The 24,231-nt window shown below is 40.4% G+C and overlaps 1 protein-coding gene across 3 annotated transcripts; it reads left to right on the top strand.

Moving 5' to 3' along the window:
- On the top strand, nt 1-24,188 carry LOC122984373 (NADPH oxidase 4). 3 transcript variants are annotated; one of them, XM_044354772.1, is made up of 19 exons: nt 1-527; nt 926-1,021; nt 6,196-6,306; nt 6,644-6,728; nt 8,867-8,964; nt 9,346-9,373; nt 9,726-9,798; nt 12,067-12,147; nt 13,427-13,586; nt 15,072-15,236; nt 15,517-15,579; nt 16,297-16,357; nt 18,258-18,339; nt 19,520-19,639; nt 19,750-19,858; nt 20,626-20,694; nt 22,587-22,687; nt 22,778-22,931; nt 23,164-24,188. In XM_044354772.1, the coding sequence occupies exons 1-18, from the start codon at nt 420-422 to the stop codon at nt 22,896-22,898; spliced, it is 1,731 nt and encodes a 576-aa protein (XP_044210707.1). In that variant the 5' UTR covers nt 1-419; the 3' UTR covers nt 22,899-22,931; nt 23,164-24,188. The 3 variants fall into 3 exon arrangements, with proteins under 3 accessions (XP_044210707.1, XP_044210706.1, XP_044210708.1); XM_044354771.1 differs by having other exon boundaries at nt 22,778-24,188; XM_044354773.1 differs by having other exon boundaries at nt 4-476; nt 22,778-24,188.
- The last annotated feature ends 43 nt before the right edge of the window (nt 24,189-24,231 follow it).

The raw sequence follows: 24,231 nt of genomic DNA, 5'->3' as shown, positions 1-24,231 counted from the left end.
CAGAAAGGAGCAGTACGGATCGGTGGAGCGATGTTTATTGTTCTTCTGTGTGTTTGTTGATAATCTTTACTTGGCCTAATGTGATTTTAATAGGGGTTTTTGGCGATGCTGTTCAGTTTAGCTCAGATTTGCGGTGAAGCATGGTGAAATGAGATGAGCCGATAGAGAGCTGCAGACAGTCGTGTTTCAGACTGCAGCAGCAGTGCAGGCAGGACAGAGCAGACACCGGCCGGTCTGCAGACTCTGCACACACACACACATACACACACATACACACACGCTCTCTCAAACACACACACACGCACACACAGACAGACACACACAGACAGAGCTGCAGGGAGGACGGGTGTTCCCCTCTCAGCCACACCGGGGGTTTGGTGAAAAGTTTTAGGGCAGCTGCTGAGTCGGTTGGAGGCATCATGGTTGTGTCGGTACGGAGCTGGGTCGCCAACGAGGGAGGAAAGCACTTGGTCCTGGTGGGAAAACTTTTCTCAATGATTTCAAAGCCGTTCAGCTCCACTTACACCGTAGGCTGTTTGTTTTACCTGTTTATGACCTGTTGCAACGTGTTTTAAGACAACTTGTTCTGTACCACCTTCCATCCTGAGGAAAAAATACTAACACGGAGATCTGAACTTTCATAAATCCACTGTTAGTCACTTTGTCAGTGCTCAGTAGGGAGGTTATGGTATGTTGTCTGTATCTATATAACCTCCTACAATCATCATATGACAGTTTTGTGAGATTGAATTTTAAGTCTGAGACATGAATTGTAAATGTACATGAACTGTTAATTGAGGAACTATTAGCTACTATTAACAAAACAAACCATACATTTTTTTTATTTGTTAACAATGACCTGATGGAGTTAAAATTAATACTGTACATCTTGTGTTTTGTGTGTGTGTGTGGTGTGTGTCTGTAGATGCTGTGGTTGGGAGCGAACACCTGGCTGTTTGTAAAGACCTTCCTGCTCTACTCCACTGGACAGCAGTATCACTACCTCTACAAGATGCTCGGGGTAAGACCTGACACACTGATTTTGTGTGTGTGTGTGTGTGTGTGTGTATTTGATCAAACATTAACTCTATAAAATGTTACAAAATTATGGGAAATCTTTGGCCCGGGAGGAAGCTTGCTGATACTGACCTGTGGCCGCTACAGTGTTTACGGATAGATGTGGTTACAGAACCATTTTGTTGAGTTTAAAATGCTCCTAAATTAAGTTAATTTTGGGTCAAAAGATAAGTGTCTGAAAGTAAAACAAAAGGGCATTCAGCAGTGCTTTAACGGGAGACTTCATTACTGCACAGTACCTTTGGGTTGACTGATATTAATACTTAGGCTAATTGCAGAACTCTCACTTGTGAAGGAGGTCAATAACAGGTTTCAAACCATTTCAATAAACATGTATATCTGTGTGCAGGTCCTTGACATGAAAGAAAGATAACTCAGTGTAATATATAGCTAATTATAACCTCTCTAAGGTTTTTTTTGGACAGATCGTAAAGGTTGCAACCCACCTAAGACCTGAAACTCAGACGTTTTAAAGATCTGGCTGTTGTACATCTAACTGAGCTACAGTGAGTGTTGATATTCCAGAGAACAGTTAAGCTGAGGCTTTTACTGTAGTACCATCTATCATCTTGCACTTGTATTACCATGCATTGCATTAGTAAAACGTATTATATCCAGAGATTAAATGGATCAGCAGACAAACTCTGAAGCTGAAGTTTTTTGCGCTTCTTAAGATCTGCACTGACTCATCGGCATATCCAGGCTTGTAGGTTGAAATCATGTAGAAAAGATAAGATCTAGATTCAAATTTCTGATGAAAAACATCATAAAAAACATGGAATAGCAGTTTACATTAGCACTCACGGAAGTTCTTTGAGAGCTTAATTTCAAGACAAAATAATAGCAGAGGAACATACATTACATTAGATTTCTGCTGTTTGCACTGTTAAATATCACGTCTCATGTGCCCAGAATGGGTCATGTGACTCTTTCTAGTGGTTGCCCAGATGACAACAATTAAGCCCCAAATTTGATCAAAATAAGGACCAAATCTCTGGTGCTGAAGAAGCCCACTACTACTGTTTTCAGTGCCTCCAAAGATTTCTATTTATATCACTGGAGCAGGTTTTGTGATGGACGGTTGTCTGTCACACATGCAGCTTTAATGAGTCTGAATTATGACTATAAACTCTGTGACAGCAATTAGCTATGTGTGTGTTTATGTTCAGTGCCTGGCCAGTGTGTGCTAACTCAAGGGGCAGCCAGTAGTGACATGTGCATGCATGGGCACACACACACACACACACACAAACATACAGACCCACACACACACAGTTAGGAATTTGATGGTTGCTGGTCCATGTGAGTGCTGGTCTAATTGTTGTCACAAGTTCATGGTGCTGTTTGTGTATGTGCGTGTGTTCTTGATGCTTTTTTGTGCACAATAAATGTTCCTTGCATGTGAAGAAAATCATACAAATGCAGCTGACATTACTGTCCAATCATTTGAGAATTTCTAAGCTCAGAAGACTCCACTGCCTGTGTTTCTATCCACAGTAGTTGGCTACTGTTGATTGCTGTTACAAATATACCACATGTTCCAGCTGTGTGATCACTAGTTGTTTGTGGAAGCAGGACACAGTTAGCGTCATCTCCCATTTTCTCTCTATTTCTATCCTATGCGTTGAGAAAATGTTTTTTTCAGCTCAAATGTGTCAATAACAGTGGCACGAGCTTCTGACTAATCAGGTTACTTGTATGAAAAACAACACATTTATGAATTCTTCAGTTTTGTACCATTCAGTTCCCTCTAGATACATGCAATTGGGGCTGCAACTAACAATTATTTCCACTTAATCTGTTGATTATTTCCTCGATTAACTGATTAGCTCTTAGGTCTAAAAATGTCAGGAAATGGTGAAAAAATGTCGATTACTGTTTCCCAAAGCCCAAGATGCAACCCAAACCCCTGACCAACATTCAAAAGAAGCACAGAAGCACAGAAAAATCTTTTAAAAATGACTCAAAGTGATTAATTGATTACCAAAGTAGTTGGTAATTAATCTTTTAGCGCAAAGACTATCTGAGAGGCTTTTATTTATACTTAATTCACTGCAGGCGGATGCTTGAAAGTGAGGAAAACTTTGTCAACAATCTTTGCTAAACCATCCATGTGACAGTAATATCACGCCCACTTCTTGCAAATGAGATTCCAAAAAACACAAGTTCATCCTCCTGTGAGAAAATTAAGCTGCTGTAGCAAAGGAAAAAAGTGATGAGAACTAAAAACATCAGATGGTATGTATTCAACATAACACAAGACAATTAAAACATAACTACAGCGGTGCAATGAAAAAGTAAAAAAAAAAAAAATCCAACAGAAAAATCCAACAAAAACGATGTGTGCAGAAAATGAAATAAGTGGAAGAATAAGAAGTGGCAGCGAGCAGCATGTGTGAGCTATTCATGTGCTGCCTGTATGGTGGGAGGCAAAGGGGAGAGAGGGGCAAGTGTGGGCACGCCGCTGGCTTTGACTGAATGCCTTACCAGAGGGCTTAAGTTTGTGTGTGCTTGTGTGTGCACCTGCATGTATGTGAGTGTGTGTGTGCCCAAATTGGAGAGTCAATGTTTTAATGCTGCTGAAGGGAATTTCGGTTTAACTTCAAAAAGTAGCTTATCTCATTCACCTGTATGGTTCATCAGTGTGTTGTGTGTGTGTGTGTGTGTGTGTGTGTGTGTGTGTGTGTGTGTGTGTGTGTGTGTGTGTGTGTGTGTGAGTGTGTGTGCGTCAGAGATGTGCAGAAAGCAGGATATCAGATCTCCTGCTTGTGGTTTTGCTGTCAGCTGCTTTTCTAAGGGAAGTTGTGTTGAGTGTATGTGTGTGGGAATTTTTTAAAGGGTAAAGGTATCAGACTTTTTAAGTATGCTGGTGTTAACCTTGACTTACTATAAGCGGATTCTAACTTTCACCTGTTTGTGTGCTCCATCTTTATACATTACAAACTTCCTGCGGTACGTCTTACATTCCTATATTTTTCAATTAGTTGTACAGCAAATTGTGGTCCCTCATGTCTACATGGCCTGGGGAGTCAATTTGCTTGTCTAATCGTTTATAATTTGCACTTGTCCAGTTGTATAGAAGCATGTAAATCGGTTAATCATATTTTTACAGCTAACGTCTTGAAAATCTATCATTTTGATACTCAAAAGACTGGTTTTGGGTGGAGTAAAAGATTGGGCTACACTTCAAGACATGAACTGCTGGACTCTCCTCTGATATCCCTCATCTACACAGTCATGCACCTTCACCTCTCACGCTAGTTGTTTCAATTTCTTAATCAGAAGAGACGGCACCAGCGGTGCACACAGAGGCTGCCAAGAATGTGTTTAAATGTGCAGAGTTTAAAAGTACATCTAGTGTTTCCGCATGAAAACAGCTGTGATTATTGAGCTGTGGTTGCGGTTTTGTAGCGCCAGACTACACAGTTGACATCCCTCTCTTGTTACTTAATGTGAACTGCACCAAATCCATCCTGGTACCAGGTGTTGTATCATTCAGACAGGATTTCCCAAGATGCAGTGCGAATGTATCAGTACACTTTTTTTCACTGCCTGACACTGGTAATGAACAAACGAGGAATCAAAGAATCTAAGAGTGTTGCTCAGACAGTCTTCTCCTCCTTCCGGCTGCTCCTTTCAGGGGTCGCCATAGTGGATCATCCGTCTACATCTCTTCCTGTCCTGTGCATCTTCCCCTGCCACGCCAACCACCTGCATGTCTTCCCTCACCATATCCATAAACCTCCTCTTTGGCTGTCATCTTTTCCTCTTGACTAGCAGTTCCATCTTCAGCATCCCTCTCCCAGCATAACCAGGATCTCTCCTCTGCACATGTCTCCAAACCGTCCAACCTGAGCTGTCTCTCTAATATTCTAATTCCTAATCCCGTCCATCCTCGTCACTCCAAACAAAAATCTGCCACCTCCAGCTCTGACTTCTGTCTTTTCGTCAGTGCCACCCCCTTCAAACCACACAACATAGCTGGTCTCACTGCCCTCTTGTAAACCTTCCCTTTCACTCTTGCTGGTACCCTTATGTCGCAAATCACTCCTGACACTCTTAACCACCCACTCCATCCTGCTTGCAGTCTCCTCTTCACCTCTCTTCTGCACTCCCTGTTACTTTAAACAGTTGACCCTAAGTATTTAAACTCATCCATCTTCGTCACCTCTACTCTCTGCATCCTCACCATTCCACTGTCCTCCCTCCCGTTCACGCATTTGTATTCCATCTCTTCTCTCCAGTGCATACCTCCACCTCTCCAGGCTCTCCTCAACCTCCTCCCTATTCTCACTACAAATCACACTGTCATCCGCGAACATTATAGTCCACGGAGACTCCTGCCTGATCTCGTTCGTCAACCTGTCCATCACCGTTGCAAACAAGATAGGGCTCAGAGCCAATTCCTTGATGTAATCATACCTCCACCTTGAACCCATCCATCACTCCAACCGCACACCTCCACCACCACCAGAGTTGCTCAGACAGTGATGTGTTAATTTCTGTCTTTAACGTGCAGGAGTGCAGAATGTATAAAACATAGTTTATTGGAGTAGGAAAAACACAATGTTCCACGGACATCTATATACTGTAGTAGTTTGTAATAGAGATATGATGATAACAGATGTAACATGAGTTTCAGTGCATTGAGCAGAACACTTACAGAGTAGCTTATGTAGAAAAGAACCTCACCTTCTACTGTAATTTAGAAACTTTCAGTTATCTTATCATTGGCTTATTGTGATGAAACAAAGAGTGACTTCAATGATATCAGATTTTTGCAGAATATTTTGAATATATATTTGTCTTTTTATCTATTTATTGACCAAACAATGTTTTGTCATGTCATGATGATGTCAGCGTCATCATCCTAACAAAGTGAATTATGGTTGTACTCTAATTAAAGGCAAAGTTTCAGCAATGAGACACAAAAAGAATAAAAGTCTATAACCCTTCATACTGAGAAGGACAAAGAGTCATGCTTTAAGGCCACAGTGCACAAAATAGGACAGATGGATAAATACTTAATCTGTCAGACCCTTATCACATTGCATCAGCTAAATCCCCAGGGCCCATTTCACTAACCTACCTGACAATGTGTGTGTGTGTCTTTTCCAGCTAGGGCTGTGCATCAGTAGGGCGTCTGCGTCTGTGCTGAACCTGAACTGCAGCTTGGTGCTGTTGCCCATGTGTCGTTCCCTGCTCACCTTTGTCAGAGGAACACACCAGGTAGGAAGAAGACTGAGGGCTGAAGGGATGATGGGATGCGGGTGTAGGAAGAACAGTAGAGCGATGGATGGGATGAATTTGTCAGTGTTACTTCTATCTTGATGTCATGCCCAATTTAGTCCACTTTGTTCATCGTCCATTTTGTTTGTACTACTACCTACTAATAAATCACACATTTTAGTTTCTAACAAGATAAATTAGTGAGATTTTGATGTAAAGATGCAACAAAACAATTCTAAAAGCATATTTTTGTGCGTTATGAGCACAGATGTGTGTGTGTGTAGCCACATTATGTTTCAAAGATGTTGTTGGTCTTACAACACTCACACACACGCAGGTATCAAGCAGAAAGACACGCAGACTCCTGGACAAGAGCAAGACCTTTCATGTGGCCTGTGGAGTCGCCATCTGCATCTTCTCTGGTAAAAACTGTCAATTATCACTACAGCTCATATGTCTGCATGTGATTCTGTGTGTGTGTGTCATGGTGAGGATAAATGGACACAGGCTGGCTCAGCATTCCTGGGGTACCAGCTGTGATGTCCCTCCAGCTGGTGGGGTGTGTTCTCAGTTTCTACTTGTGTATGTGCGTGCGTGTGTGTGTGTGTGTGTGTGTGTGTTGTTGTTTTGCGAGTCTCCTCTCATGACATCACGGGAGCTTCCAGGAGCTGCGTGGAGCTCCGGTTTACTTCTTTTTCCTATTCTTCAGTGTCAAGAGATGTTTTTTCTAAGCAGCCTCGCTCCATATCTGTGTTTTTACAGTAACACATGCGTCTCTTTTACTCACAGAAAAGATCTATGAGCAAAGTCACAACCAGCCCACCCACTGTGTGCTTTTTCTTGGCACTGATCCAGTCATTGTTTAGAGGTCCTGTTCTGTTTTAAATTGTGATTGCTGATGAATTTGGGAATTTACTGTAACACTCAATGTTGCCTGGTCGCTAAATAGTTTGTTTTCTGTCCATCCCGAGAAATGTTCCACAACCACGCTATAGCAGCTCTGTGAGGCTGTACTGAGCTTAGAGCTAAATGCTAACATGAGCATGCTAACATGCTCACAATACTATCATGCTGATTCGAGCTGCAACTATTAATCAATTAATCAATTAGTCGAATGTCACAAAATTAATCAGCAACTATTTTGATAATCAAATAGGCGTTTTAGTCAGTTTTAAGCAAAAATGTAGCTTCTCAAATGTGGGAATTTAAAGCTTGTCTGTGTCATACATGAGCCTACATGACAAGCTGATTGGTTAGTAGTTTTTCAGGTATTTAGTCATAAACTAAAGTATCAGGTAAACTGAAATTTTGACCTGATAATTGCGCTTAATGAAAATTTTGTGCCATTCCATCTAGATATTGAGTTATGACTATTAATTTACAGTGAAATATTTGTGGTTTAGATATTTCAGTCTGAACCACAAATGTCACCCTGCTGGTGGCGCAAAAAAGGAAAAATCAGTAAGATTCATCCTCTCTGCACCATGAATGTCTGTACCACATTTCATGGCAATCAATCAAATAATTGTTGAGATATGTCAGCCTGGGGCTTGTTTCACAAAAGCAATTTGTGAGCACTGCTCACAGATTGTAAATGGTGCCAGTGTCCCATTTCAGTTACCAATTGCAGATACATTTGTGAGTCTTAGAGTCACTCACATGCTCATGCATGGGTCACAAATATGTTTATTTTGTTTAGTTAAATGTGTCAAAAAATAACATGACAGAAAATGATCTCATGTTGCAAGTCACAGCTTGCATGTTGCAGATTTGGTGAAAGTGGCCGCTGGGCCAAAGTTGTCGACTGACCGACTGACAGATCAACACTACCATCCCTAAATCTGTGGTGCTAGCGTGGCTAATAATCCAGAACCATAGAAATAAAAGAACTGCGAGAACTGTCATCTGCCGTCTTTCACTATCACCATTCACCTCCACAATTCAACAACTCCACACACACACACACACACACACACACACACACACACACACACACACACACATCTCCCCTCAGGCAATGTTCTCATGTTCTAATAGCGGAGTTCCAAAGTTCTGAGACAAATGACAATGAAGACAGAGAGAGGGAGAGAGACATAGACTGAGACAAGAAAGAGAGAGAGAGAGAGAGAGAGAGAGAGAGAGAGAGAGAGAGAGAGAGAGGTGGGTGGGAGGCAGTGGGAGTGAGGAAGGATGTGGGTGAGAAAAAAGGACCCTTGTGTCTCATGATTACGCCCTCTAATTCCATCAGCTGTCGAGCGGCTGCGTGGTTAGCCTATGATGTCAGGGAGGTGTGTGTGTGTGTGTGTGTGTGTGTGTGTGTGTGTGTGTGTGTGTGTGTGTGTGTGTGTGTACCATTGAGTCAGGAGCATGTTTTGCTGACTTTCTGCTGAATAGACAAAGAAATGTTTGTACGAGTGTCCTCTAGTAGTTCATTTTGACCTTTGTAATTAAATGTATGTGTGTGAAGCAGAGGAGACATCCTGTGTGTCTGCCAATGTCTGTGCGCTGTTAAAATCATGTGTGTGCGTTTTCATACAGTATTGTCTGTCTTCTTCTTTAGTTGTACATGTTTCTGCCCACCTGGTGAATGTCGTCAACTTCAGTGTCAGCTACTCAGATGACTTTCCGGCTCTTAATTTGGCCCGCTACAAGGGAGAGGTGAGGCACAAATACACGTCTGTACTTTTATACTTGTTAGCAGCCTCTATGATATTGTACGTTCTTCAGGTTGTAGCCTCAAGCATCACAACTATATGTCAAACATCAAACCTTAAACTACCTTAAGGCCTGGGAATACTTGAAACAAACGACTTCATACAAATTGTCATCTGACCACATCTTTAGAGGGTTGACAAAACTGCCTTCATAGAGAAGCGAGATGTGATTACTGTAATTGTACAAATAGGGATACAGCATGTACTTTTGGACAAATTTAACTCTCTTAAGCCCACCCTTTGAAGAATTGAGGAATGTCTGCAACTTTCAAAATGTGCCATAATAATAATTATAATGATATATATTTTGTTGTTGTCTTTCCAGGACCCGAAGCTGATCATTTTGACCACAAGTAAGACAGACTTCTCTTTACTCTTTCTTGTGTGTATGAAGGTATGTTATATCCTTGTGTAACAATCAATGTGGTAAATGTGTTACAGATTATAGTGGCTTTATGCCAAGAAGAGCAGAAGAAGTCTTGCTGTGTCTGCCTGGTTTAGTTCTCACTGTCTCTATTTTTATATCTCCCTCACTGTCTTTCTATTTGTTACTGTCTTAGTGGGTAATATAAGCCTTTCATGGAAAAAGCAGATTACTTGCTTGCTATTGAATTGTGTCTTATCTTTGTTAAATATAATTGTCTAGAAGTATCACTGTAAAACAGTGGAAAACTGCTTTCTGATTGGCTCTCTGATTTGCTTTAGTCCCAGGGGTCACTGGTGTCCTGTTGGTTCTCATCCTCTTCCTGATGTTCACGTCGTCTTCGTACTGTGTGCGGTAGGTCGAGCATCCTTTATCATAATCATCATAATTTGTGTCATGGATGTATTAAAAGAGGTTGAGACAGACTTGCTCTCTGCCTGTGGCTCAATACATTTTGAACTGCAGACAATTTTATGTTATAAATATTATGAATTTTTAAACCATGAAGATTTAATATTTGTAAAACTTTCCCAAAGCCCAGAATTTTTTTTTTTCATGTGTGTGTCTCGTCTTACTTTTTGATGAATGTTGGAGCCTGGTATCCACATCTCCTACGTAGTACAACCATGTATGTGGGTTGGACTGCCCCTGTGTGTCTCCGTCTCTGCCTCTATCTTTTTGTACACGTCTATGTCTTTCTGCCAGAGTTTATGACTCATCTTGTGTGTGAGTTTGTGAGAGAGAGAAATGGAAGATGGAGATGATAAGGAGACTTGCTAACAGAGGTCTGTTATAGAGCAAATCCCTTCTAAGTGTTCCACTCACAGCTCTGTCATTACTCAGGTCAGAGTGGGTCACCCGCTGTCTGTGTGTGTGTGTTTGTGTGTTAACCCGTTCAGGTGTGTGAGACTCTCTGAACATGAAGTGTGTGTGTGTGTGTGTGTGTGTGTGTGCTCTCCTTGCTTTCTTCAGTAATTGAACAGAGGATAAGAGGAATTTCCAGAGCACTTCAGGCTTTAGATAAGAGTCTGGGTGAGTGGCTTGAGTGGTTGGATGATGGCTGCTGCACAGCAGAGGAGCAGCCACATAATGAGCCATAATGATCCACTGACATTGTGACACATTAATGCTCGCAGTGCTATTAACATCTTTGATTAATTGTTTTGTATCAGCATTTCAACCCTTTAACATCATTGCTAATTATATACTTTTAGAGTTGTGATTAATTATGAGTTACAGTGTCCACAGAAGAGGAAATATGTAGTTAAAGCCACCTGAAGGCCAAGCAGTGGTAAGAAAACCAGTTCAGCAATAAAAAGCCAGGTCATTGGCACAGGACTATTAAAAAGTTAAAATGTTTTTTAGTAAATTAGTATAAATCAAATAATAATATCAAATATTCCACAATTAAAACTGTAGTAAATTTAAACCTCATAAATTTAAAGTTGATAATGTTTTTCTTCAATATTAATTTTGTCAACAAAACTTTAAAAATGTAAATTTACAATCAAGTGAAGTGACTTTCACTCCTCCTACACACTGACTGATATTTTTTCTTCTTCACTTGGCAAATTTTCCCAAAGACTTACTTAAAAGATGGGTAATTAGAACTGCAACTATTTATTGATTAATTAAAAAATTGAATTGGCAACAATCAATTAAGTAAATTTTCCAGCAAAAATGCCAAATATTTGATGGATTCAGGTCGTTAAAATTGAGAATTTGCTGCTTTTATTGGTCTTACATTATTCTAAATTAAATATTTTGGACAAAACAAGACATTGGATTTTGTTTTGTCATTTCTGACTGCCTTTTCTGATCATTTCTGATGCTTTATAGACCAAAGAATGAATCGATTATAGACAGATTAATTGATCATGAAAATAATCATGAGTTGCTGCCTTTCCACCCCCACACATCAGTTACTGTGTCCTTTTCATCTCTGCTTACCGAATCTCACACAATTCTCATAGTTTTCACTCCTGTCTGTACAAAAACGCTGGAAGTTAAGTAAGCGACTTTGTGTTCTGAAAATGATCTTCAATAAAAAATCTATTGATTTGGTTAGTACAACACAAGTCTTCTTCAAATCCCCATCAGTTTTCTGAGATAAACATCACTGTATTATAAGGCAATGACAGGCTAATAGGAGGTAGCACATAGATCCTCATGAATAAAGCTGCTCAGTCCAGTGGTGGTCCTGCACAGGAACAAGTTACACTTAAAGAAAACAGATGACGAAAGAAGGTTCGGACTTCTAAAGAAGTTGCAGTCAAAGAGGATGAATTCATGGTTTGATGATGTTGACTATTTGCAGTGTTTATGGGGGGGCCGTTGTGTGTAATGACCCCTTTAATATTGACCTCTGATGTCCTGCTTACTCAGGCTCTGAGCTGGGAGTCTGTGCGTCTGGTCCTGAACAAACTCTGAACTGGCTTTCTTCTTTTGTTATCTTTGCTCTTTTTTTGTGTCTCTCATTCACTTGTTTCCTTGTATCATGTTACCATGTTTCATTCCTCCTTTACATCTATTTTTGGTCATTATCTCTCTTTTAAAACACACTCTATCTGGTATAGAAGTATGAGTATATGTTATCATCGTGTATGTGGGTGTGTTTTTCAGGATATCCAACTATGAAATCTTCTGGTACACACACAACCTCTTCATTGTCTTCTACATCATCCTTATGGTGCACATGGTCGGGTAAGTCTCTGTTCTCTGACCGTGTGTGTGTGTGTGCCTGCATGAGTGAGCAAGTTTTTCTGCAACCTTGATACTGTCGGTCTACATTTCATCCCACTACACTCCAGAGGACAAGATAAGAGTTTCCCTTACTTACGAATGTCAGCAAATCTGAGACTCCTGCTGACAGCTGGAGACATCTCTATCAGCAGTTTCAGCCTCAACAAAACAGGAATGTTTTTCTCAGCGTTTCTCTGTGGATAAAATACCCACATCAGTTATGCACTTTTTTATACACACACATCTTTCATTTCAAAACATGAAAAAAAAACATTTTTCTCATGTTACTGACTTGTTTCGTATAAAAATGTCATGTTATTGACTTATTTAAAATGGCATATCATGTCACTTTTTCTACACAAAATATCACAATGAACTGTAGTACCAAGGTTTGCTTGTATATGCCTGTCCTGTCGCTGCCATGTTTTGTTATGTTATGTAGTGTGGTAGAGGTAATTATCTAACACCTTGTAGCTATACTTTTAAACTATGTCAAATGGCAGTATTTATTTGTAATATTTTCTTGATTTTCTTGAGTTATTAACCCTTTTGGAGCCTACCATAGCCCATTGTTCGTATATGTCCTCATTTGTTTTTTTAATGTTTTTTATATCCCCCAAATCAGCACAACCTCTACTATCCAGTGATGTCACTAAATAAGATGTACTACAGTGTAAAATTTAAGAAATCAGGCAATAATTGTAGAAAAAACACAAAATGCGCCTATAGAAATGCATTTTTTTTAGTAAGAAACAGGCAATGGTAACATAAAGAAGAAATTTGGCAACACAGAAAAGACACATCAAGGCTCAAAAATGTCCCAGAATAAAATCCATTCATTTGTGGGACTACAACATATCCCAGCATGCACTGTCACAGGCCTAACAAACACAGACATACAAGCATGTATGCACCTACAGTTTTCAGTTCACCTGAGCTGCATGTCTTTGTACATTTTGATGGTCTGAATGTACAGTGTCTCTGAAAAAGAGAAAAAATGTGTATTATAATATTGATACAGGTATTCTGTGATTCCAACTTGTTACATGAGTTTTTTTTCCTGTGGTTTTTATGTCAGGATGTCCAAATGTGGCTGTAAAAAGGAATCTAAATTCCCCAATTTGTAAATGTAAACATTCACATATTTACTTCGATTTGTCTCCATGGTCTTTTTCAGTAACTATTCCTCAGTGGGTATAAAAGTTACACTAAAATAACCACTTTTTCCTCTTTCAAACAGTGGAGCACTGAAATATCAGACCAATCTAGAGGGCCACCCTCCTGGCTGCCTCAGAGCCAATCAGAGCAGCCCAGAGCAGCGCGGGGAGGAGCTGGAACAGCATGAGGATGAAGAGCAGAGATGCAGAGAGGAGGCTCACTTCCAACCTCACTACCCCCAGGTCTGAATGTGTCGTGTGTGTCTTGGCATTTACATTTATTGCTGTGTGCATCTGTGTTGCAGTGAGTGTGCTTGTGTGTGTGTTTAAGGTAAATGCTCTACATGTGTGCTCTGCATCTGGGAAGTGTTGGAGGGAGTTGGTCCTGTTTATTAGAGGTGTAGAGCTGTTAGGGAGGGGCAGGCATCCTCTTTTTACATCAAGGCTTGTGTTTGTGTGCGTTTTGTCCTGCGTGTGTGATTATGTGTTTGCACATGGTCGTTAAGCAACAAACTGGTTCCATAAAATCCCCCTTAAACCCAATTGTGCTCCTCAGGCTTTACTGGAGCTGTGAGCAATTAGGCTGCTGCAGGTAACTGCAGGAAGAAAGAAACAGGAACACCCCATGCTGTGATAGCGAGGTAGATAGATTTAGCAGGTATTCTCCAGATTCTACTCCTACTCCATTTGATTCAGAGGCCCTGTGTGTTTTTGAGACCGAAGCAAGACCAAAACAGACAATCCAACAATCACACTCACTTTACAAACTCTCTTTTTTAAATCTTTACACAACTACTCCCTACACACTAAAAATCACTGAGCTATTTTACCCAGTTTGGGTCAATACAGCATCCATACAACATTAGAAATCTGTTATTTCTGCCCAGTGTTTTACACAACAAGCTTTGGCTAAAAAATTGTTGGAAATATATTGTTTCTTGTACATATGATGTTATAAAGATACACAAGCTAGTAACAATCAATTACAAACCATGACGTGTAAGTTTAAAAAGAGTAGAGTAGATTATAACAAGCTTTAGTTGGGCAACTCCATGAATGTCGTTAAGGAGAGAAAGTAAGCGCCCCTATCGCCATTGGTACAATTTATTGCGTTGAGATTACAAAGATACACATGAGACACAGAATTCTTGGAGAGACATCAAGGGGACAGCAGCTTGCAGCCAAGAAGAGGCTATGACAGCAGGCTTTTGACCTCGCCTTTTAGTGTGGCCATTCAGAACAGGTATACACATCAACATCTTCCTTTAGACGCAGTTTGAAGACACATCATATGGATTAGTTTGTTTGAGGTATGCTCACACCTTCCTAAAGATAAAAGAAGATTCCTTCCTCTGAAGAAGACTCCTAAATCATCCTGGATCATGACTTATCTTTACATGGAGGTAAAGGTGATAACATGAAATAGAGGTTCATCATTAGCGGCTTTCCTCAATTGAGCAGATATGATCCATGGAGGCTGTGAGCTGTGAAGTGTCAATTATACATCTGTGAAGATATATGTAAACGTTTCTGCAGATTAGAAGGATTTAATGGTTAACTGTAGGTTGCAGAGGATCTGCCAAATCTCCACAACATCTTGTTAAGCCCTGCGTGTCAAAAGGCTGATTTGTTTCTGGCAGACATTATAACAAATGTGTGTGTGTGTGTGTGTGTGTGTGTGTGTGTGTGTGTGTGTGTGTGCGTGCGTGCGTGCGCGCGTGTGTGTAGACATGGCTTTGGGTGTCTGGTCCTCTCTGTCTCTACTGTGCGGAACGTTTCTACCGCTACATCCGAAGTAGCGAACCCGTTACCATAGTAACAGTCATCAGGCACCCCTGTGATGTCATTGAGTTGCGAATGCTGAAGAAGAACTTTAAAGCTCGTCCCGGGCAGGTGAGAGTACAGGACATGTCTGTTTTTTCTTAACAATTTGTTTTTGTTGCATCTCAGTTTTGCTGTATCACATATTATCTTACTTTTTAAAAAATTTTATGATGTTTTTGAGCAGAATAGCAATTCCACTGCTGAAACTAACTATGAAGAGTTTTCTTCTGTGCTTCCTCCTCTCTATTTTTGTCTCCACATGCCTCCTCTCTAATCCTCTCCCTTCTCTCTTCTCTCTTTCCTCTTGTCATGTTGCTGTCTCTCCATCTCCTGTCTTTCTCTTTCTCAGTATATTGTTCTCAACTGTCCAGGTGTCTCTTCATTTGAGAACCATCCCTTCACGCTAACAGCGGTAAGAGTTTATGCAACTCCACAACTCGCTCCAACACATTCCTCACTCATGACACAATGCAAACACACGTCTATACACACACACACACACACACATATGTTTTTACAGTTACTTAAACTTTCTTCCCCCCTGGCAAAGAACATGCAGTTCTTTGTCTCTCCCAACATCCCGCCCCCTCTACCACTGGCTGGCGCTGGATTGACAGCCGGATCTTCCAGTAATATTCTATCTCACAGTGTTTATTAGTGTTTTCAGATTTAGTCCAGATTGTGTGAGACAAAAGCTGAAGACAAAGGAACTACTTTCTGCTTGGACAGCGTACAGGGATGGATACACACTCATTCACACACACAGAGAGACACGCACTCACTGTGTGCATGCCTATGCCTGGTGTGTTACGGAGCTTTTAGGAGGAGGGCAGAGAATCACTCTGACAGAGAGCAGACAGACCCCTGAGGCTAGTAACGCCGTCTGCCAACAGGAAGGCTGTATATGTGTGTGTCCGTGAGTGTGTGTGTGTGTATGTGTGTGTGTGTGTGTGTGTGTGTGTGTGTGTGTGTGCATTGTTAGATTTCATGAAAAGAGTTGTGGCTGTGTATTGTATGTGCACACAGGGTTGTGTGTTTGTGTGCATGTCTCTTGTGTTAGTTACATGTGTATGTGTGTGTGTGTGTGTGTTTCATTGTGACTCACTGTCTGCTCTCTAACTCCTCACAGTGTCCCACAGAGAACAAGCAAACTTTTGGCATCCACCTCCGAGTCGTGGGAGACTGGACTGGTGGGTTCACACACACATACAGAAAAACACACGCACACACACAAGGGGGCTGACATAGGCGCGCATGTGCAGAGACATACATAGATACAAGGACGGACAAACAGACACACAGTGTTTCTGTTTCGTATCGACAGGATGGGAGTCATTTTGTTTTGTCCTCGTCCTCTTTCTCTCCCCTCTCTGGGGAGGATGCATTTCCGAAAAACTACATTTTTATGTTTGTGTGTGTGTGTGTGTGTGTATTTGACTTGTGTGTGTGTCTACTTCTTCACCTTGAGGCTGGCATGCCTCTCACTGTGTTATTGTCTGGTTAGGAAACTCACGCACACACACACACACACACACACACACACACACACACACACACACACACACACCATTTTCATTACATACACATTACTGTGTTCTTTTCAGTACTAATTATTTTAATTATTTAATTATCATCACTTTATATTTGCAATAATTCAAATATATTTTCCGAAAGAGGAGAAACATCCACAAATCATGGGAACCAAGTTGGGTATACATTTCTTACTTTACTGTCTTAATGTGCATATTGTCATTAGATTCATCCAGATGCAGGTATGATAGCATCCTTGTTGTTTCCATTTTCAGAGAAAGATCTCCTTTTTCCTCAGGGAAAATGTCAGTTTTTCCATTTACAAATACATGCTGTACTATGTCCTTCCATTGTTTTAGTATGGGAGTTCTGTTTTATACCAGTTTTAGTTATTACTTTTATGGGTAACCAGTAAAATTTTACCGAGATACAGTTCCCTTCTTAAAACTACTTCTTCTGTTATCAGTCCAAGATACAATATCATGCTGCCCGCAGGGATCTCATAACCTAAAATGTCTCTTATGGTAAAAAGTATACTTTTGGCTTTTCACTTGACCAGACGATGTGGGAGTGATTAACTTTCATTTGCCATCACTGGTACGAAATGATTAATGTGAATTAGGAAAAAAATGAATTCAATCTTCCAACTATCTTCCATCTCTCCGTTTCTTGGAGTTTGTTTTTGAAATTTTATCAAACCTTTATTTAAACAGGAAGTCTCTTGAGATACATTGTCTCTTTTACAAGGGAGACTTGGCTAAAATGGCAACATACAGTAGGTGTCACGAAGTTACATAACAACACATCCAGCACAACAAAACAGGATCTGTGAAACGAGAGAGATAAAACTCCACGATTTAAAACAGTTACATTCCTCATGAAACATTTTTTTAATGTGATGCTTGAATCTCTGATATGAAGGCAGCATTTCCAGATTAAGTTTATCTTGTAAATGTTTCCATGCCCAGGGTGCATAATATAAAAATGCAATTTCTGAGCAGACTCTAGGGATAGGTAACCAGAAAAGGTACATAGGAACCTTTCTCCACCTTTTTAGTGTGGTCCACCCAATTAACACGTATAAATTACAATGATTTATAACACACATGCCAATCCTTCACTGATATTTATACGTTTTTTTGTTACTAACTTTGTTGCCTCAAACTGTGTTAGTTAAAGATCCAAACACAACATTAACACAAGAATTGTTTTTCATGTAACTGCATCAGTTGCACTGGTATGCAGCAGACTCAGGAAGATACTCACTTCTAGAGGAAGTTGTGACCTTTGGGAGCCTGTGACAAATGCAAACTCGTGCAGTCATTTCCACTCGCTACTGTACATTCCTGTACTTTCAGAAAACAGGAGGGGAAGTCTGTTTGGGTTGGCCTCTTAATCTGCCATGACGTCACGTTGTAACCGAACACTGAATAGTAATAGGACACCTCTAAATGTGTTAATATCTATGCAGACATAATGTTTGCATTATTTATGAAGCTGCACATTCTTTGAGAGTTAGATCAGCGGACTAAATCTCCTCCTCTACTCTCCTCTCCTCAGAGCGGTTCACACAGCTGTTACTTCCTGAGCCAAGGATAGACTTGGAGATCCTCCCCATGGTGCAACAGAGGAGATACCCCAAGTACGTCTTTGTGTGTGTGTGTGTGTGTGTGAATGATGTGACTGACATGATTTCTCATGAAGGCTCAGAATCACAGAGGGGTCAGAGGTTGTGACCTCCTGACCTCTGACCCTGTGCTCTTCCTGCTCTGTGTGTGAGAGAGAGAGAGAGAGAGAGAGAGAGAGAGAGAGAGAGAGAGAGAGAGAGAGAGAGAGATAGGTGTAGATAGAGAGAGTGATGTGGGGTTGGAGGGAATGAGAGTTTGTTTTGTGACAGTAAAGAAAAGTAAAGCAGCGTTAAACAAACCACCAAATCCCCCCTCCATCTGTTTCTCTGTCTGTTATTGGGCTGAGGTGTACAACAGCGCCCACTTATGGTCAAGAGAGTTGCTATTTAAAGGGGACATAAAATGCTTTTTGTGATTTTCTGTCATTTGTACACTGTTATAATGTCGGATGTCTATCCTAAACATGGGACAAAAAACATGGGAACTAAACAAAGTTCCAAAACACGAGGTGAAAAATGCCACCCTCAAGTCAAAAGCCAGGGTTTTGCTCTAAACGCTCCCTTTGCAATGTTACCTCTACTTCCTCCTCGTGATGATATCAGATTGTTTGCACATGCCCACAAAGAGCCATCAATTCCGTAGCCTTTATTGTTAAAGTTGTTCCACAAATTGTTCATGTTGTCCACTTGCATTTTGGCTCAAAGATGTATGGATGTATTTGAGAAGTTAACATTTTAAGTCAAGAATGAGAAAAAGAAGTGAAGTCTTACTGTTGACACTGTGTTGGGCGTGTGAAGCATTACGCTCAAGTTCTTGAGCTGGATTTTGGCTAAGTTTCATGCATAATGTCATATTGTGTGGGACTAGTTAGTGGCTTAAAAGTCTTAATGCAGAGGAATTTACTTTTGGATACAGCTTTGTTTGGTAATTTTGTATCTGCGTGTTTAGTGTGTGTGAAAGATGCATTTCTGTGTGTGTGTGTGTGTTTGTCTGTGTGTTCTCAATGACACAAGTGTTTGAGCAGCTGTTGTAGAGATGACGGGTGTGTATGTGTTTGGGGTGGTGGTGGGTGGGGGGATGTAAGCCACTCAGACTGGGATTTCAAATGCAGGATGTTTATCTGTTTATGTGTGTCTGACCCAGAAAATATAATTATTTGTGTGTATATTTGTCCTTGGATTTTTGTGTTTTCAGGCTTTATGTGGACGGTCCATTTGGGAGTCCATCAGAAGAAGTGTTCAACTACGACGTCAGTCTTTGTGTTGCGGGTGGAATAGGGGTCACGCCGTTTGCCTGCGTGCTGCACGCTCTGCTGTGAGTGCATGGAGACTAGTGAAAAATATCATACACTGGCAAATGATGAACAAATTGAGCCAGTATGCTCTTTTTTTCCTTTCTGTCTTCTCTCCTTGCTGTGCTCTCAGTGATGGCTGGACAGGTTTCAGGTTGCAGAGGTTGTACTTTGTGTGGGTCTGCAGGGAGCTCCGGTCCTTCTACTGGTTTGCTGAGCTGCTGTGTGCCCTGCATCATAAGGTCAGGACAAAGTCTGCGTGCTAAAGCTTACATGTTATGTTAGTTAAAACATGTGGGAATTAACTGTGTTTTATAATGAGAGTTTGGTAATAAACCAGGAGATTTACCAACTTTTCAGACTAAAGTAGTTCTTTGGCATTTTTTAACTGAAAAATATCTGTGCATGTCCATGCCTTTACCCTTCATTCACATTTTTGTAAATTAAGATAGTAAAGATAATTCACTCCTTGCCACAGGCTGTTGGACTTCAATTCCTGTGTGTGTTTGCTCTCAGTCAGGTCAAAGAAAGTTTTCAGGGGTTTTTAAGGGGAACATTTCTGTGGCACCTGTGCTTTTACAGTAAAATCCTGGTTTCAAACAACTCTCATCACAGTAGAACAGTGTTTGTGAAGAAAATATGGAACAATCTAAAAAGCACACACATTAGGTCATTGTATCAGCATCTGCAGAACTCCAACACTTTTAGTTAGTTTTTTTGCAACAAACATCTTCATAGGCTTACTGAAATGGGAGAATAAAATGCTTAATTTCTTTCTTTCTTTCTTTCTTTCTTTCTCTCTTTCTACTGGAAATGTTCAAATTTTAGCTTTATGCAGTGCTTTATCGTATTAACGCCATCTTGTGGCTGTTAGTAATCGAACCGCTCCTATTTTTAAATCCACCTAAAGAATAAATTTTGCAGTTTATGCTAAATGTCACTTTTTTAATTAAACATATCTCCAGCACCAATAAACAATGACCTGTTCATGTCTGTGTTTGTCATTTAGTTATGGCAAGAGAACAGACCAGACTACTTTAATCTGAAACTGTACGTCAGTCAGACAGACAGCCTACAGGTAGGTGACACACACACACACACACACACACACACACACACACACACACACACACACACACAGACAATCCATCTGTTTTTCTGTCTATCCATCTTTTCATTGACTGTCCACCTGTTAATCTCTTCATTGATTCATCATTTGTCAGTCTTTTTACACTGCATGCACTAGGGGGCAGTATATACCACAGAGAGTATACAGTATATTCACCTTCACACTCTACACCTTTGTTCACAATGGCAGCTCTGCAGAGGAAGTCAAAACTGCCGACACAATGAACATGAGCTTTAATAATGTTGTTCATTTCTGCCCTCTCTTACAAATGGTTCTATATATAGAAATCCAGAATTAAAACATCTCTGTTGTGCTGAGAGAAATGCTTACTTGCCTCAGTTATTGTAAAAACAAAATAACTCAACAAACCCTAACCTTAAACAACATAAAACAACAGAAAAGTAACAATACCTCTGATAACTCTAGTATTGATTTTATTAACTGTTTGGGCAGATTTTTGGTCATACAGTAGTTGTTGTATAGTGTTTTTCTTCCAGTGTGTATGTAATGATTCAGGTCCTTGAGATCAAGCCAAGACTTTTTAATTTGTCATGTATTAGAAATATTGAACCAACATGTGTCTCAAATGGAAAATAAATTTCATGTCATTCAGAATTTTTTATATAGTTTTTCTGACACACTACTCTTTTTTCCAGCATGTTCCTTTTTTCTTTTTCAACATCCCCTTGTTAGTATAGTGGTGAGTATCCCGGCCTGTCATGTGGGAGACTGGGGTTCAATTCCCTGATGGGGAGAGTCACACTTTTCTCTGACTCACTTAGTTTATGAGGAGAAATAAAACCACATGCCTGTGATAAATCAGAGGCCTGTCATGGGTAGCAGAGTTACTACTAGTGGACTGGAACAATTCTTGAAACTTTTGGGAAGGCTCCAGCTCTTACTCTAGGCACACACATCCAGCTTTGTTGATTTAGCTATATGAGAAAGGCACCACGTAAAAGCAGGAAATGACATATATGCCATCATGTTTTACCTAATACCACCTCTACACAAAGATCTTAACCCATATCAGACCCGTGTAGGTGAACCCCCTTTGAGGTCAGATTTGCTCTGTGAAAAAGGATCAACACAGGACTCACAGGATTTACCGGCTTAGTACAAACAATGACGGGATGGTCTAGCTGAAAAGAAGTTCTCTGCACATCTTCCAGCGGCTGAATCAGATGCTTTTCAGTACAAGGACAGCAAACTTCAGAGGAAAAAAAGGACTGAAGCACACTGGTAGATTTGCAGCCTTGAATAGTGCAAACAGAGGGCGATCTGTCTGATCTGTGTCTGGTGTGTGTCTTGTATAAATATACAGGGATATAGTGGGTTTAGTGGGTCTCTGGCACACAAATGGAGCCAGGAAGCTATACATTAAAAGTGTAACTTCAAGTGGAAATTAAAGATATCAGCAGCTTATATGGCTGTTACACGAACAACTACGCTCCACGTTTTCAGTCTTACACTGCTGTTTACTGTGCTGATAACGCTTAAATGCTCCCAAACCAAACGGCAGGACTGCTGCTGTATGGAGGTTAGCAGGAGAAAGAGGCAGAAAAGGAGAAACTGGAGGCCCACTGGAGGTCATGACAGACTTGAAACTTCCAACCAACAGCTGTCACAGTGCTTTTCTGCTATAAAATATTCAGTGTTTCATAACACTGCTGCTGTCTTGTTCAGATTTCTCTTGTAAAAACACAGAAAACATAAAACCTCTAACATTGAACTTTGAAGTCCTGATTGCAGACAGCACAGGTGTTTTCCCTGTGGCAAATATCTTTCATTAAAACTTGATTACAATATCAAATTTCGCTTTGTTAATTAATTTTTTCCAGAGCATGTCTGAGGAGAAGTACCGGCCGCTCGCATCGAGGCTGCTAGTCGGTAGACCCAGGTGGAAGTTATTGTTGGATGAGATTGGGAGAACCAATAAGCAGTGAGTACAGTGGAGTATTAATTCAGTGTTATCAAAGGAATTAATTGCTTACATCCCACAGTGTTACTGTGTGTGTGTTTGTGGTTTCAGTAAGCGAGTGGGGGTGTTCTGCTGTGGACCTAAAGGCATCTCCAGGACTCTCCACAGACTGTGTAACTCAGCCCGCTCCTCTGGAACCACCTTCGAATTCAACAAGGAGTCCTTCAGCTGATTGTGCATCAGAGCTGGTCCTATGCACTCTGAGGTCAAATTCAGTTTTAAAAAAAGCAACTTCACGATGGATTTAGTCACACATTTTGGGACAAATTATGTCTATTTGAATTATATTTTATCAGAATATCTTTGGCCAATCTTGGTTACTTGAAATATTGTACACGTTCATGAAATTATACATCTATTATATGAAACTGGCTAAAAAATAAAATTTACAGACTGTATTTATATTTTATATGCATCCTTGCCCATGGTCACCAAAGGCTGAGCAGTACGATGACTTCACATGCAGCACAAGGCCTTTTTCTCTCTACAGTCCAACCCTGACCGCTGACTGGAGCTCCAGTAGCTTCAGCTTGAGCATCAGAAGACCTGAGTGGCCTCTAAAAAAACTGTACAGTCTAAGCAAATTCAAAGAAGCCAGCTCACTGCACTGATTCTCCACTAATGATGCTCTGCTTTTCTAAAGTTGCTGTTGGATTTGATCTTTTCCCTGACCCACCTCTCCTAGCTGTAAATGTGTTTTCTCATGATGGAGTCTAATGTGGGAAAAACACACAACCTGGAATTCTGTGGCTCCGAACACAACAGCAAGATAATAATATCTCACAGAAGGAATTCATCTTTCAGTGGACCACAGCCGACATGTCATGCAGGGACCAGACAAACTGTTTTTATATGAACATTTAAGAAGGAGTGGACTGAAGCAAGTTGGAATCACATGGGCAAATCAGATGTGGTAACCACTGACGCCAAACTGGTGTTAAAGGTTTTTTTTCCCCTGAGTGAAGATTCTCAGGCAGTGCAGGTGTTTACTGCAACCAGAAAGCTCTACAGATCCAAGAAAACCTCCACCTCAAGCCAGTATTTCTGCTTAGTTGTTATTTTCATTTATTTATATTGTTAAATGTTATTTGATGTCATGTGAAAACTTCTGCAGGGCTTTGGCAATTCCTCCACAAATGTCCAACGAAATCTTTTTATCTCCAGAAAGCAGTTACTGATAAAAAAAAAGAAATTAGGATATTGGTGGATTTCCAGTTGATTGATTGATGTGTAATTTGTGAGTTTGACGCTACATTTTCAGTAGTTTGTCATATTTCTGTTATTAATTAAACAAACTTCAGACTGTTTGAAACGTTGGTTGTGATTCAAATTGCCTGTAAAATAGTCTTTTTTTAAATGTAAAAATTACACATTAGCACGAAACTCAATTTGTGATCATGTGAAATAATACCAGGTAGTATGCACAAATGAGAGCACAAATATTAAAAAATATTATGGAGGGTTAGTTTAAAAGGTGTGATTGTCTTAGGCAAGAATTCTGCATA

This window comes from Thunnus albacares, chromosome 6 (genome assembly GCF_914725855.1).
Source record: "Thunnus albacares chromosome 6, fThuAlb1.1, whole genome shotgun sequence".
NCBI classification, from domain to species: domain Eukaryota; kingdom Metazoa; phylum Chordata; class Actinopteri; order Scombriformes; family Scombridae; genus Thunnus; species Thunnus albacares.
This window is presented reverse-complemented; position numbering and strand designations above follow the sequence as displayed.

Bases quoted from the DNA above. Each gene is read 5' to 3' on its own strand.
- LOC122984373 (XM_044354772.1), top strand. From the start codon at position 420: ATGGTTGTGTCGGTACGGAGCTGGGTCGCCAACGAGGGAGGAAAGCAC. The intron at 8,965-9,345 runs GTGAGGCACAAA...TTGTCTTTCCAG, and splicing joins TGGCCCGCTACAAGGGAGAG to GACCCGAAGCTGATCATTTT. The intron at 15,237-15,516 runs GTGAGAGTACAG...TCTCTTTCTCAG, and splicing joins TTAAAGCTCGTCCCGGGCAG to TATATTGTTCTCAACTGTCC.